We start from the raw sequence: 16,432 nt of genomic DNA, 5'->3' as shown, positions 1-16,432 counted from the left end.
GCAAGTGGACGTGATGGGGGAAAGACCACAGCGTGTTTTTGCTAACGCACGTTCTTGTCAGGAACTGTAAGAGACAGGCGTTACCGAGTCAACAATCAAAAAGTGGTGCTTAGGGTTGATTTGTAGATTGGCTGCGTAGGAGTTTCCCCAGGCAATCCAGAAGGTCAAAACACGACCAACGCTTACTCACCTCGGCTACCTCATCAACCAAATTCATCACCATGTTGTCTCCTCTCCGCGTAATTGCGTCTGCAACGTTTTATCAGGTCTCGTCTTTTTTGAACTAATGAAACTCGAATATATCCATGACGAGACTGTCAATGCGCGTCATAATGGCTGTACTGCTTCTATTGCTCTTATCACGCGTGATCAAGTGTTAAAAGCGCGTTCTTGCTCCCTTCTCGTCGCTAAATGTTGTGCTCCAATCTCTTGGTCAAAAGTAGTGCGTGATAGCAGATGCCGATAATGAGTGAATCTCCGTCGACATGGATTCTTGTTCTTAGTCTTGCCATTCTCCTAATACTATTATTATATCTGACACTTGTAGGCTTGCTACGACGAAATTATGGAATCTCATTCAGGTCCATTGGATTCTGCTCATTGGCTGGTCTGACTCGCTCCGCTGTATCCGATGGAGCTAGCTGGGACATTGAACTCATAGCCACAAAGATACATACTAGATCCCACACGGCTCCCTCCTGGATTACCTTGTGCATTCAAAAGCCTCATATAAGAATCAACCTCGCCGATCTGCAACACGACTTGGCCTCTTCCAAACCTAAAAAGAAACGAAAATCTCAGAATCCTTGGTGGCTGAACGAGGGCATCCTCAGACTCATTGTCCAGACCGGGTTGAAATGGCTGTTTACCGTGTTCGATGTTGTTGTGGAGGGGTGTGTTGTTAGTGTTATACTTGACGATGAGGGCTCGCTAGAGCTTAAATGGTGTCAGGATAAGATCTCGATCGGCAGATTGTACTCTGCTACTCTGGCTGCTGGTAATGGTGATGGTGCAGTGCCTCTGACAATAGAAGACACCATCCTTTTACAAGTAAACGCCGTCTTGACTGGCTGCCAGATCTATGCTTGTCTCGGAGAGCCCAACAGATGGACTCCTGTATTATTAAACAGCGATTCTACAGCTTCCGTAGTGCTCAGGAATGGTGACGATTACCCGTTAAAAGCATCAGTAAAACAGGCTGCTGGTGAAGAGCTCCTGATAAATATAAACATTGGTAGCACTTCGCTTGATACTTCGCCTCTTGTACGTCTTCAGAGCAAGAGGGAAGAATCTCTCGGCTCGTGGCAACGGTTACAAGAACTCGACATGGCGCTGAACGGATCAAGTGGTTTGAAGATTACAACAAATCCATTGCCGATCCCAAATAGTCATCCTGCTACTAATAAACAACCTCCTCCTGTAATTAACGAACCTCTGCCTGCTTGGCTCGCAAATCCAGCACGATTAGCAAACCAAATACGTCGTTTGGCAATCTTCCGACCTACTATAAGTCTTTCGACACGACAATTCGTGATAGAAACGCTTGTATCGTTACCAATAGGTCGGCGCGAAGCCTTCAAAATCTTATCGTCTCTAGAACATATACGAGCTGAAGTCGGACTGGGCCTGGTGCAAGATCAACGTGATGGACGATCATCATTGACTTGTAGCGCGGAATTCCTAGTCGAAAAGATGGTATCTGATGTTTCGGATCTAGAAAATACAAGCCCAGGTACTAGGTCGCTGATACGTCTCATGGATATAGCAGAAATAAAGGTGGACGCCGGCTTGGAAACATATCTAGGCACGTCGGTTTTAGTTGGAAGTATGGCAACCCGTAGATCTCCCTCTGTATTAGCTGAAAGCTCAGCTTCGTTGTCAGTCAGTATCATCAAACCTCATATAATATTAGATGATCAGATTGTCGCCATTCTTGAAACTGTAGCCGAATCACCGGTATCTTTATCTGCCATGCCCTTCTCAACACCACCGCAAGTTCCATCAGACATTTCTGAAGACATTGGCACTTCTCCGCTGTGCAATGCTGATATCATGAAACAGAAAATGCAAGCTATATTGCAGCTTCTTACTGATGTCATGCCCTGGGATGTGAGACTGAATGCTCTTGTAGCAAGTCCGTCTGTAGCGGTGCGATTATCAGCATATAATCCATCTCATAGGAGTAACGAGGATGCGTTGCTCACTTTGGGTGAGTTTGACAGTCGTTCGTGTTGTTTTTTTGCCCATGGAGGCTCAACTTATCAACCCTGATGTTAGACGTGGGAGATTTAACATTTGGCTCTCGCATTCAAGCACAACCAGCACCATATGCCGCACTGTCAGATGGCCCTGTATCTAATGTAGACATTCACGCATCAGCCTCTATTGATGGAATAAGCGTCGAGGCAGTCAATCTAGATGCTAATACAGTCCTGCCGACTCCTGAACGTCGACCTGACCGACTGATACACCTTCAACGTATAGAAGGTGAAGTCAATGGTAGTTTGAGTATCGGTGAATCTCTCGAACAGTCTAGGCTGGTCATGACGGCTCTAGTCAAATTATCACGTATAGACTGTGATATGGCACCTATAGTATCCAGCGCCTTCTTAGACTACTTCTCGCTAGCTGTAGCATTGAGTACATCCATCCGTATCGTAACTCGTGCCTTCCAAAAACTACCAACGTCGCAACATTCTCCATCCACATCCAAACCGACGCGATCTATATCGCAGATCCCACACGAATTGCAGATGGGCTTTGAGTTAACTAAAGTGGATGTAGTCCTCGTTAGTGAAGGTGCATCGCCATGTGCTACCTTTGGATTGCTCGAGGATGTCGCTCTGCAAGTAAAATTCGAGTCAAATCCTGTACAAGCTACTAGTAGCATAGGTGGTCATGTCAAGCGTATACAAGCATGGACCTCCAACTCTTATTCAACCCAAGAGTTTGAGACTCTGGCTGCCATGACTCAGAGTAATATATCTAGCTATAGATCAGGCAATGATTTGCATATTGTCTTTGATTTGGCAGAGCTTGTTGGGAGCTTTTCGCTACGGCGGTACTACATTGTTGTGGTTTCTGCTGCATACTTGGTGTGTCTTTCTATCTTTTGCTCTGTTTTTGGCTGTGTTCGCATTTGTCAGGTTGCTTAACCCAAATTCATTAGATGAAAATGGTGGATGTATTGTCAATACGAAGAATGAAGCCAAAGAATGTCCTTCCATCTAAATCAAAACCATCGATAGAAGTCAACGTTGGTAAAGTATCAGTTGCCTGTGATCTGCCAGACAGAGTCTTGCTAGATCTTCAATGTCGCAAGACGGCTTGCATCATCAGTGATGGAAAGAATATGTCTGTGTCGATTGAGAATACTATAGTATCAGCTCCTACGCCACATAGTGATACGTTTGAGAATCTGGTCGTCGTCGACTCGTTTTCTCTGATAATGAGAAAAGAATCTACAAAAGGAGCAGTGTTGACTATGGCACTCACTGCATCCGAAATCCTTCTCATAAATCCATACGGGTATGAATTATCTGGTATAATCGAGAACGGAATCAACTTATCGAAAGCTCTAATGTTTTTGCACCAAAATCTATTGGGCTTCCAACCAAGGCCTCGTCCATCTACAGGTCATACTACTATAAGTCAGCACGAGATCCCTACTCTCACCATAGATGTAAAGAGCCTCGTCGTAAAACTGTGCGATTCACCATTCGAGATGCATCTGTCTCGTACTTTTACTCTTGGTCTAGACGAACAGAGTGCCCGTTTAGCCCGTCATGCGGCATTTGAGAAACGAATCATGGCTAAATTGGCACATGAACGAGACGAACACGGTGATGATTCCATTCTCGAATTTGGTAATTCTCGTAGTCAGGAAGTTAGGAGGGCATGGGGTCTATTGCAAGAATTCAATTCAAAGAGTTGGATTGAATCTCTTAAGAAATCTGAATCTGATCCTCGATATTTGAGACCTCTAGTAACCATTACATTACTCAACTTGCATTTGAAGGCCGAGTATCCGACCTTGCCTTGCCAGACTATAGAAAAGTCTATAAATGCTCTAGACTCGGAAACGCCAGACCACTTTAAATACTTTGAATTAATACCACGCGAAGTCACACTAGGTACGCAGTATGCATCGTTAGAATTCAGAGATCATCTTCTGCCATTTGTAGCTGTGCCTGGACAACGACCATTAGATAGTGCAAGTACCGAGCCATGTCTAGTCGCCAAGGGACTAGTTATTATTGCTGAACGATTGCCCAGTTATGAAAGTCGACGTGAAGTGAAATTGTCGCTTGATCCATTACGCCTCGATCCACTAATAATAGAACGATTCGTCAACCCACCAAAGATATATCTAGACGTTACTGTAAATATAAACACTCCACAAATATCTCGTATTTGCTGGGGTACAGCTATGGAACCAGCTTTGGGAGATATGGTACGAGTCTTTGATACCATATTCCGACAATCAGTCGATCCGTCTCCGCCATCCGGATGGTGGGATAAAGTCCGTCTCATGTTCCACGGCCGCCTCAAAGTCAAAATGTATGGAGGTGGTCTTGTATTCCGAATGTTGGCATCTAGGTCACCGTATTATGATCCAAGTGCCCATTTTGGATCGTATGGTATGGATATTGGCTTGCGAGGTGCTGTAGCAGCCAGTATGAATGATAGTGATGATCCAAACGAGAATATTTTAATTGAATCTGAGGAATTGACTGTTGCCTTCCCTGGTTTGTTGTATGATGAGAGAGGAGAAACTGATGCTCAGAAACGATTGAAGGCTGTGGATTTAGTAGTGTTGAAATTGTGTGGTGGCGTTAAATTGTCTTGTGGATTAAGATTCATGACTTCAGCTTCGACTAGTCGTCGTGGTTCAGGAACTGCATCGTCACCTCGAGAAGATAATGGGCTGGTGATTGAAGAGGAATTTTATCGCGCTATTCAGCGTAGACACGTTGATGTGGTCGGTAGAGTGCCAGAATATGCCAAGCCAGACTTCTATGGACATGTAAGCTATTCTGGTCGATACACTAGTTGCTTTTTGCTTGAAAAGAGATCTTACAAAATCGCTTGCACAAATATAGGAATATGATTCCTTTGCAGGATTTAGATCTACAGCAATTCATTTAACAGTCAGCCTAGAATCTCCACGACCATTTTACTCGTCACTAGTAGAACAATCTAATTCATTCTGCCTGACATCATCTGCTCTCGACCACTTTATGGCATTGATACGAATGTATTCAAATCCATTGGGTCAGATTCCAATCCATCGTGGTAGTGTATTTAGTCAAGGAGTACCAGAACGTCGTCGCTCGGAAAAACTATCTCGAGTCCTCAAATCTATACACCTTAAAGCCCAAATGCGGCCCATTCTCATGTCATTTGTAACGCCAGGGAATGAAGGTACTGCACCAGTCGGTGTAAGAACGCTATCGAAAGAAATAACTGGTGAAATATTCTTCCGTCATGATCGAGTGTTCCGGTTGGACCCTGTCGCCAAAGTTATTCGTGGTGATGGAATGGCTCTATCTGAAGACGTCGGAGAGACCGATTATAGTATCCAGCGTATATCATGGAGCTGGGCTATAGATGCTACTCGTATTGAGCTGGCTCAAGTGGAGGGACGGATGATTGAGTTTAGTAAAACTGCCACCGTCTTGTCTGAATCCAATCTGCAGCAGTCGCCTACTCAGTCTACGAGCTCTGAGCATTCTCAGGATGATAATTGGCTTGTTGATGGCGATCCACATCCGTCGTCGCTTGTTATGATTCCGTTCATGTGGTCGCCAAGATTTGCGTATTATAGAACGAGCAAGAAGCCTGAGGCTCTGCCTGAGAGTTTGATACGGTCTCCTGTTGGTATGCTGACTTTTTGAAGTTGAAGCAAAAAGCATCTCACTGACGATCTTATTTGATTAGATGTCTTTTCTACTCAAATCAATCTGTGCCATGCGCGATTACGTGAGATTGAAGGTTATATAAGACGATTGTTGGAAATTCAAAGAATGTTGGAGCAGAGAATGGCTGTTTTCTTTGATGATTCGTTGCGGCAGGTTTGTGTCTTTCGATAGTGTCGCCAAAAAAAACGGAATATAGGCAGCTAAAGCATTGCGTTTATAGGAATCACAAGCTATCGTTGAAAAACTGGCGATACTGTATGAAAAGAAGACTGTCATTGATGAGTATATTCAGAGATGTGAACGGCAACGAGAGTCAAGTAAGGGCTATTATGTAATGTTGATAGAATTAGATTTCGCTCACATTCGTCAAACAGTCAATGATCATGGACAAGGTACTCAAAAAACGGAAAGTGTTGCTGAGGCTAAGCAGAGTCCATTTGACCATCACGTATGTTTTATTTATGTTTTTGTGTGGATTTCTCAACAGAAGAATAACATGAAAATCTCCTAGTTTATTATTCATAATATCTCCGTGTTATGGTAGACGTCCCCGTCCGTATCGGTCCATAGACTTCAATGCTGACTTTTTATTCTCATTAGGCGGAAGGATGTTCGTAATGCATGGTTCAAACTGCTCGATTTGCATGGATCGCATTCGACCGTCAGATATTGCATGTCGAATGCAGCCATGCGTATAGCTCAAGATATCATAGCCACTTCATCGCAAATCAAAGCCAACGACTTGTCTGCAACACATAATATTCCATCGAATTTATCTCGTCTACCATCGCCAACGAGTAAAGGTCCAGAAGGCCCTGTCGAAGCAAACGAGTCTCAAATAGTTGATGACTTGTTGACTCGTCTTGTCGCCGAGCAAGATGTCAATTTCTTGGCTCAAAACGAATATAATGCTGATACTGTTGATGCACAACCAGATACCGAGACATCCGCACTTCATAGACTTGCTTTACCAGATCAACCAGAATATGTAGCATCCAACAATCCAGAGTCACCAGACTTTGTGCATAGCTCGCTATGGATTGAGAGCAAGTATATAATTCAGTTTATTAATGCTCAAGTCAATATGGAGTCAGACTCATCTACAAGTGATGGTGGTGGGAATAAGTGTGTTTTAGTGGCCGCAGACATTATGCAGCTTCAGTCAGTTAGTATCTTGGCATCGTCTCGTGATCATAGTGACCCAAACGTCTATTTGGAAGATCTTGTCACGTCACGATTAGTATTCAGTATCCACAATGCACAGTTTCTGGTTGCGCAACGTACAGAGTTTGCCAAAAGTGTCGCTACGTCGACTGATGATCTCTCTGACGTCATGTCTGGTGCATGGCCTCTCTGGCTACCAGTAGAATGTATGATTGACTTGAGCTCGCCTACGGGTGACTTTAAACGAGTCATAGATAGAACATCAGCCTTCTTGCATCGTGACAAGTCGAATCCTCTCTTTTTGAAACGGACTGAAAAGAGTGCTGATATGAAACAATTAATGAAGGATGACTTGATACGTATTCGCTTCCCGGATTTTATAATTGATGTCAACTCCGCTCAGTACCTTGTCTTCCATGATGTTATCGAACATTTACTAGTATATCGAGAACCATCAACCAAAGATCGACGAGAGAAACTTCGAAAGATGCTCTTGGCATTTGAGCAAATGGAGGACTTTAGAAAGGTGGCTGAAATAGTAGTGGATCGTCAAACCAAAGTCCGTCAAGCCGAATCGTTAATGAAGTATGGCACTGCTACATATGGTCGTGTTGTAACTACCGATAGTGTAACCTTCCAGCATACCGATCTCGTAAAATATCTAAGTCAAAATAAGGACGATCTAGTCATTGTATTAGATGCCATGACCAAATTCCGGGATTTGAGTCGTCGACGATTGCAAGGTAGTGTCGCTTGGCAGATGCACTTTACAGTTGGCAATATGGTATGGCTTATGGAAGATGATGTTGGTGATCCATTGTGTCGATGGATGTTGAAAAACGCCGTGTTTCGATGGGTGCATAATGAAGATTTGAGTAGTTCGAATACGCTGGAAATTGATCGGCTCGTTATTGAAAATCTGTCGAATACGTCATCTGTGTTTAAGGAGTTGTTGGGGCCCTATATTCCGGATAAAAGGATTGTGGATTTTAAGAGACAGAAGATGTTGAGAGTATTTTGGAGAGAGATGGCTCCTGTCGCTGGTATTAAAGTGGTGAGTTGTTTGCGCTTTCGAATGGTTTTGGCGCTGACGGACAAAAAAAGTGACAAATGATGGAACCCGCTGTATAGGTTGACCACTTTGAGCTCAATCTCTTCCCTCTGTCATTTCAAATCACCTACGACGTTGGTAAAAAGATATTACGATACATCTTTCCCAAACCAACTGCTCCAGCAGCTGCCACAATCTCCGAGGTTGTCCCGCTCGATAAGAAGCTAGAAATGCCTGCTACTCGTAGAAATCGCACTGGCTCACTCATGGCAGGTGTGGATGTATCAGAGGAGAGAGCAGCACTTATTGCAAAGGGTAGAGCTGCTCAAACGGCTGTCATCGCAGCAGACTCTCGAAACCCTGTAAAGAAGATGCGAAATGTATCATCACGCGAGTCTCGAACCTACTCCTCAGGAGGTTTTACAAATAGTGCTACTTCAGCTTCGTTGCAATTGACACCTATGGATAATTTGCGTCAGATGCAAACTCGGGCTACGGAGAATCGAACGTTCATATATATCAAGTTGCCAGAGTCTCAGCATTGTTTGAGTTATAGGGTACGTCTGATCGGGGATTTTGTGTGGGAGACCAGATGTTGTTCTTATTCTGATTTCGTTAATAGGGAAGCAAGGAAAAGAATCTGGAAGATCTTACCAACTTTGTGAGTATTGTCACTTTTGACCCCTTGACTTTTTGGCCTTTGTGAATGCTAACATACACGAAACATCCAAAGGTTTTTCGAATGCCTTCACTGGAATATCGTAACAAGACTTGGACATGGCTAGACTTTATCAACCAAGTCAAGAAAGGTAAGATTCGACTCTATAATTCTGGAACTCAAGACACCTACGTAATTGACGAGGAAAACCTCCTTGCTATTGTTTCTACTAGACTCGATACGAGCTGTTTGGGCCAATGCTCCGTCGCTCGTCAGAGAAAAGCTGTTTGCTAGAGCTATCGCAGAGTCTGAATCAACACACAATTCGGATTCGGTGGGAGTGCCTTTATCCACATCTTCGACGCAATCAAGCATATCTACCTCATCAGCTGCAACCGGCTCTGATATAACAGCTATATCTGCCATTGGTAATGCACCTGATGATCATGGGAGTATACATGAAAGCAGCACTTCTTCGTCGTCCACAATTGTGAGTGATCCACTGAGTTGGATGTCCTTTTTTTGGTGATGTTTCAAAGTGCTCAAATTCTTTTCTTCTAGGGTACTCGTCGCTTCAGACCGTTTACTATAGGTCGTTGGGGGAAGCACGAGACCGATCACTCAAACGAAGAGATGGATGATGGTGCTACGAAAGCCCGTCTGTTGTTTGGCAAGACGAGACAGTATACATAAGTGTAAATGCGCAATGTACATAGCAATTGTAGAAATTTCAAAAATGGCATCATACAGTCCTCTCTATGGATACTTCGTATGGTAGTAGCATTGTGTTTTTCGTTAAGCATTTTGTCGTTAGGCTTTTAGGGTCAGTTTTCGTTTCCAACACCAGACTTGTTGCAAGACGCGGTGTGCTGGATCAGTCTTTCCGGGTCATATTGTTGTGAGGGATGAGGATCCCAGGAAATGGCAAGTAAGCCTGGCTCCAAATCTGGCAATGATCTCAGCTTGTTCAAGCTTTTGTTTGCAAGCTGCTGATGTAGATCTTTTTAAACGCCAGACTGTTCTCGCCAGATCCGGCTATGAAAGCTCAATTTTGGCAGTCTTTGACCGTAGGAGAAGCTCTTCCTTTACCCTCTGGTGGCGAAATGGTCGCCAATTGCCACATTGTCATCAATTTTCAAACCGTCAACCAAACTCAGATTTTTCGGCAATTTTACCTGGCAGTTTTATCTAACATGTGCGAATATTTCCTGCTGTATGATCCGTGCTGTCGGATCCTAGGATACTGGCATCTTAAGTCTGAGACCACCACTTTGACCCTCAATCAAAATCATAATCCTACGAAGAGGTCTAAATGGACATAGTAAATGGTGCCTACTTTAAAGTCCAGCAATAAAATTTGCTGTGAAGTCCAGGACACTTGATCTATCTTGCCTCGGTCGCTTGAACCTACCAAAATTGTTTTGGTCAAGGACAAGCCACCATGAACTTTCCTGATATGGATTCACTCAGATCTCGCCAGGCTTCTATAGTAGCATCAAACTTTCGAGTTAATGACAGGGCATCTGTGAACGAGAGGGGGTCTTTGCGTCGACCAACAATGACGCAAGACTCGCGACGACCCACAATTACTCGCCCAGAAGAGGTAGCAAAGTCTGCGTTTGGGGACGATAATGACAAAGACGAGTCCTTTTTGGTTGATGCAAGTCTGATGCAACGAACTAAATCTGTGCTGTTTAACGTCTTGTTCTTCACGGTGAGCATATTTGCTTGTTATCAAAATTGTTCGTTGGCTCTTTGTCGCTCATTGTTGTTATTTCAGGTATATGGAAATCATTCCTCCACTGTGTTGGGGCTGCTGGCTATGGTGATTGAAGGTAGCGAGCTCGACGTTAACCTTTTACTTTTGCTCGTTATTGACTTATGGTTTGGATATTTGTAGATCTCCAAATCCCAGTTTTCTATCTATCGTCGCGTCTCTCTGCGGTCTACTACGTACCTGATGTGGTCGGGAATGCTGTAGAAACCCGTTATGAGAAATATGGAATCACACTCTTCACCGCTTTCTTCGGAGTCGCAGCTGGGCTGGTTTTCCTCACCGCACTCAACATTCTATGGGTTGCATATGGGTTTGTTCGAGGACACCACAAATATGTCTGGCCGATAACGTATGTTTTCATCTGCTTGCGGTTTGCTCATCTCGTCAATTAACCCATTTCTGATCTTGAAGGACACTTCGGTTGTTGGGAGCTTTTGTTCCAACCGTACTCTTCATACCCATTTTGGACATTTTGACTACATCCTTTGATTGCAGTGACTCAGTTACGACTGGATTCGGCAGTCTCGCGTGTACCTCCGTCACCCGAATGCCATTCATAATAGTCTCGTCTGTGACAATTTTCACCTTTCTGCCTGTAACTTTCTTGATCAATCTGCTCTTCCTCGATGCAGACCCGGTTAACAAAGATCCCGGCGCCAAGACCCACGGTCGAGTGTAAGTGTTGGAAAAGAGTTGAATACTTGAATTTTCCCGGCCACTAATCATGGCCCATTACGTAGTGAGATCGTGTATGCGGTGTTGAAGACTATCCTTTCATTCGTGTGGAAAGTCAGTCCTGATGGCAACAGTAAGCGACTCTCTGCTTGCTTTGAAGAATATTTCTAATCTAACACCTTCTTTCTCGTAGTGTTGGCCAAAGTTGGTGTGGTGCTATGTCTATCACTGACAATGCTTCTGTTCTCGATCTTTTACTACCCTTATTACAATTCGAGGATCAACCATATGAGGATTGCAACCTACTTTGCTTCAACATGCCTCGGTCTTGTATCGATGGTCGCTACAGTCATAACCTTTTACACTGGAGCCTCGCAAGGGCCGTCAGTGTACATGTTGCTTCTCTCCGCCTTTTTTCCAGCTTGGATTGTTGGCTACTTCGGATCTCGTGAGTTCCGTTTTACTCAATGGGATTGAAATTCAAGTCAGGGCTCAAATATGCTCAAATGTCCTTTTTCTAATAGAGACATGGCTCAGCTACATTCAACAATCAACAATGACACGTCTTGCAGCATACACAGAAGGAAAGACAGAATATCCAGTATTTTGGGTTTGGCCTCATGTTGAAATCGTCGCCCGTAGCTTCATTGCTACGTTGAACGCTCGAAACCGACACCCAAAGCCGCAACAACGCGACTCTATTTTGAATGTCTTCAAACATGGTCAAAAGGAATTCCCGCATCATAGCTACATGCATGTACAAAGAGCAACATACTATTTGTATGTTGGTGCCTCTAAGAACGAGTTCAACAAGGCTCTTAAAAAATCAGAGGAGGTAAGTAAGTTCCATTGTAGTCGTGTTGATCAATGAAATCTAATTCCAAACTCTCTTGGACATAGCTACACCCTGCTTTTGATGGCCAATTTCAATGTCATTTCATGTCGCAAATGAACAACCAAAACCATCAAGCAACCTTCCTGGGTCCTGAAATTCGACTAGACGTTGCTTCATTTGCTGAGTTTCGTAAATTGGACAAGACTGCCAAAGTCAACCATCAATTGGCACTGCAATGGCAAAAGGTGTTGTGGCAATCTGTGCAGAGATCTCATGTCACACTCGAATACTTGGAAGCAATATCGGCCGAATTGTATGCACGCTCAGAAGATGCCAATGAAGCTTACGGACAGTTGGTCACTCGTTTCCCAAAATCTGAAGTTTTGCTAAGATTTTACGCTAAAGTAAGCAAAGTGGTTGTTTTCAACCCCGAAAGCGGGCTCCTCTGCAAGGATTTATTCTTTCACTGATCTAACACGCTTTTTTGAATCCTAGTTCGTAAGTACATGTACGGCTTCCAACTGTTTACAAAGTTGGATTTTTCATGACTTTTGGTTCTTAGTGTCTTGAGGTGACAAACGAGGCTGTAAAAGCAGCAGCACTACTGGCTAGAGCCGATGCTCTAGAAGATGAATCGATCTGCGAAATCCCTCTGCAGTGGGAGGATGTCAGCGATGGAGAGCCACCACGGCTTTTGGCCACTGTTGTTGATCAAGACGAAGCTTCGGAAATCAGGACTAGTCCCAACTTGCCCATGGCGAATGGACCGGATGAGGACTCACAAGACGACAATAAAGGAAAACCACCTTCTCGTCAAGGCAGCATGAGTTCTCGGGGGTCTCGAACTGAAAACAGACAGCAACAAATGAACCAACAATTACGAGCTTCTTTGCTGCAGCGAAATCTGGGAGACTTGAAAATCGTTACTGTAGCTGCGTGGATGATTGGTATTGTGTCAATTGCTATAGTGGTAGCTTCGTATGTGGTCATTTCTCAGAGCGGATTCTCAAACACTGGACTGTCGTATTTACATTGGCTTGATGCTCGGGAGTATTTAACTCCAATTTTGTATCGGTGCGTATCAAAAACCACGATTTGGTGTAATTCAAGAGCTTACGTTTTGAGTATAGGCGAGCTCGTCAACTTCAAGATGCTTATGCAGCGAATGATCACACCACTTTCACAAGTGTGCAGTCAGTATTGGCCGCTGAAGCAGCAGAATTCGATACCATCAACAATGCCCTATTGGACAACACTGACTTGTCTAACGGTAAGTTGTTTCGCTCGATTTTGTTGTTGTGAGTTGAAAGTTTGAATCGATGTTGATAATAGCAATTGCCGAATTTTTCTATGCTGATTCGTCGGTAAGCGGTTGCAATTTGTTGGAACAACATTCATCTATTCACGCAGTTATATAGACGCCTGTCCTGGTGTCGTTCTATCCCACTCAAACTGACCGCATCTGGACGAATTACTCCTTATACGAAGTCGGGCAAAGACTCGCTGCTTCTGGTCTTCAATTATCAACTATGGATTTCCCCTCGTTTTCAAATATTACATACAATAACTACTTTCGGTTTATTGCCGACAACTTTTACCTTTTGCAATTTGAAGCTTGTAAGTTCCCCATCTTTCAAATTGTGTCTTGGTTTGAAACTGACTCGATCTTTTCGGTCATATTTAGATGAAGCAGGTGTGCCGAAAAGAAGGGTTAACAGTAGACAACTTTCTTACGACCGTTTGATTACCTTTAGACGTGAATGAATTATACTTCACTAAACAAGCTCAAGTAAGGCTATGCTCAAAACGATGACCTCGTTCGAATATTCTAATTTTCGCGTGGTTGTAGATCATTCAAAGCGCAACTTCAGTCACAATTGGGTTGACTGTCTGCTTGATTGTGGTGGTGTTGACTGCCCTGCTGATCCTTGACTATCGTGTTCAGATCTTCCGCAATAAGCAACGTCTAACACTCGGTAGGCGATTGTTTTTGCCGTTGTAACTCCACAGTAGTTCTAATCCTTGATCCCAATTCATGAAGATATTTTCAAGAAAGTGCCCAAGGGCTCAGCACAAGACATCATTCAGCGGCTAGAGGAAGCTCAATCTGAAGATGTCTTTGGATCAGACACTTTGAGTTTTGAAGCCAGATCTGCTTTGGAAATGAAGATCAGAGGTGGTTCTAGTGCAAGACTTTATGTCCGCCTTCAGACAGCGTTTTATGGATTAACACTGACTGCACTGGTCTGCGTTTTTGCCGTGACCAATGTAAGTAATCCAAATGACTTGAATTCTAATAAGATTGAGAAGGCTAACTGAAAATTAAATAGCTTAATGCATTGGTATGTTCCTTTTCAACGTTTTAGACGAAGTGCTTTTGAGGAGTGTTTCCCACTTTCCGACGTCTCTTTTCTTTTTACAGTACGAAGTCGGACAACTGTTTGCAATGCATGACCAGTAAGACTCTAAACCAGTGACCAGGTTTATTCCCAATCTCACCCAATCCCTGAACAGGTTTTCAGACATGATTACTTATGGAGTCAGAGTAAGAATTCAATCGAATCTTGATGTTTGTCGAGATTTACCAACATTTTTCATAAGGGAGCTGCTATAATCAAGGATCTCGTGAATCCCGATTGGATGACCTGGGGAAATGATACATATATTCTGGATGCTTTAAGTAGTCAAGCGGGTGAACTGAATGATGCGTACAATGGTAATTGAATGTAAACAGCTTGATTAATTATTGGTGACTTGACATTTTTTGTGAACAATAGTTGTTCTTTATGGTGATGATACCCGTTATCCGCCATCTCCCATGCAAAACGACTATCCACCAGACTTGGCGCACTACTGGACTGGTCACATTTGCTTGGCTAATGATTCATCCGTGTGCCAAAACCGTGTGTACAACTCATCTTTTGGCTTCTCTTCATCCTTGGTGAATTCTGGGTTGATTCACCTGACTGATCAGCTTGTCAATTTGCTTTCAAGTATGTGACTTTGAAGCAAATCTTTCAGTTCAAGTCCTCGTATACTAAGTCTGGTGCTGCCCTTTAGACAGTGCAATTGCTGCAGATAACGACAACTTTGTCAGTGATCCTAATGTTGTTGCACTTTTTGACGCGGTGCTTGAGCCGTAAGCTTTGACAGTCGTTCAAGTTGAAGGACACAGGCTAAATCTCAAAGTTTTTAGTGACTATTTGGACGGAATGACCCGATGTCTGGACGAGACGTTGATCCTCGGCAACTCAATCATCAATAATGCCACAGTCAGGTAATTACTGGCGGCGCAAACTCTAGCAAGTTACGTTTTCCGTGTTCTGGAGACTAATGATGGTGGGGTTTGACGATAGAAACCTGATCATTTTCATCGTCGAGCTGCTTTTGGTGTGTCTTGGAGAATTTTTCGTGTTCTGGAGGCTAATCATGTCTCTGCGGTAACTGAAGCTGTTTCATTTTCGAGCTGTTTATAAGTGAATCAAAGTCTCAAGGCGTTTTCTCTCTGCTTCCTTAGGTTCATGGAGAATTGCATCGTTGATATGATTGTTCGGTAAGCCAGTCTTATTATGCATTATACATAATATGCTGGAATTACAATCTCAACTGAACTCCACGCACTAGATTACCATTATCAGTCAGAAACCTCCCGGATGTGCACGACTTCATGTCCAACTTACAAGGACAGGGCCCGAGTGATTCAAAAGACTCATTAGTTTCCAAGAAAGTGATATCTTTCCCATGGTGGAAAAAACCTGCGATTGACCAACCAGCACGCCAAGTTCCGTCATCGACACAAGCTTCATGGAACGCTCACCTCAGGAGGAAACACAATGATCAGAAGAAGCCAGTGATAAAAACTGCTGAAGTCGAAACTCCTACTACTTTGCAGACAATGGGAGTGGCAAGCGTTTCAATGATAAAGTCTGACAATACACTGTCTCCCAAGGAAAGCCGGCCTCGGATGCTGTCGTTTAGTGCCAATAATGGAGTGATTAAATCTGCAAGTTCTGATGAAGACAAAGGTCTAGATATAGTTTGACAATACATTTTAGATAACGCGAGACATTCTGTTTGATTGTCGACAAAGCGTGGGGGTGTCTGTAGCGTCTCTCCGCGTTTCGGCTCCTTGATGTTGCAGGTTGCGCCATTGAAATTTCATGTCTTCATTCAACTTGAGCTTGCCTCTGACACATGATACTTCGACCAGAATTCGTTTGACCCACACTGGGGTCCACAGGCAATCCTCCCTGAACTGAATATTGATTCGTTACCGGAGAGTTTCCAAACGGATAGATCTGGGTGTCTGGATTTTGAGCCTTGGAAGATCCGCAGCACATAGAGATTGTTT

The 16,432-nt window shown here is 43.6% G+C and overlaps 2 protein-coding genes across 2 annotated transcripts; both read left to right on the top strand.

Moving 5' to 3' along the window:
* Window positions 1–465: 465 nt before the first annotated feature.
* Window positions 466–9,487, top strand: SmJEL517_g01315 (uncharacterized protein; the record flags this gene model as incomplete). Its single annotated transcript, XM_031167243.1, has 14 exons — window positions 466–2,209; window positions 2,278–3,095; window positions 3,170–5,026; window positions 5,103–5,880; window positions 5,941–6,074; window positions 6,142–6,238; window positions 6,296–6,369; window positions 6,433–6,461; window positions 6,522–8,139; window positions 8,217–8,693; window positions 8,759–8,797; window positions 8,870–8,945; window positions 9,028–9,284; window positions 9,356–9,487. The coding sequence occupies 14 exons, from the start codon at window positions 466–468 to the stop codon at window positions 9,485–9,487; spliced, it is 8,130 nt and encodes a 2,709-aa protein (XP_031026705.1).
* A 748-nt stretch (window positions 9,488–10,235) lies between these two features.
* On the top strand, window positions 10,236–16,123 carry SmJEL517_g01314 (uncharacterized protein; the record flags this gene model as incomplete). Its single annotated transcript, XM_031167242.1, has 25 exons — window positions 10,236–10,508; window positions 10,575–10,629; window positions 10,695–10,920; window positions 10,983–11,246; window positions 11,312–11,379; window positions 11,440–11,694; window positions 11,771–12,081; window positions 12,147–12,485; window positions 12,644–13,155; window positions 13,212–13,351; window positions 13,414–13,445; window positions 13,500–13,698; window positions 13,766–13,774; window positions 13,836–13,870; window positions 13,931–14,057; window positions 14,123–14,349; window positions 14,412–14,423; window positions 14,504–14,538; window positions 14,596–14,626; window positions 14,683–14,797; window positions 14,859–15,074; window positions 15,142–15,220; window positions 15,278–15,358; window positions 15,599–15,634; window positions 15,706–16,123. 25 exons carry the CDS (start codon window positions 10,236–10,238, stop codon window positions 16,121–16,123), a joined length of 4,095 nt encoding a protein of 1,364 aa, XP_031026704.1.
* Between the last annotated feature and the right edge of the window lie 309 nt (window positions 16,124–16,432).

The sequence above is a fragment of the Synchytrium microbalum genome (genome assembly GCF_006535985.1).
Source record: "Synchytrium microbalum strain JEL517 chromosome Unknown SmJEL517_scf0004, whole genome shotgun sequence".
Classification (NCBI taxonomy): domain Eukaryota; kingdom Fungi; phylum Chytridiomycota; class Chytridiomycetes; order Synchytriales; family Synchytriaceae; genus Synchytrium; species Synchytrium microbalum.
Note: the sequence above shows the minus strand (reverse complement) of the source record. Positions and strands in the feature narration are given on the sequence as shown.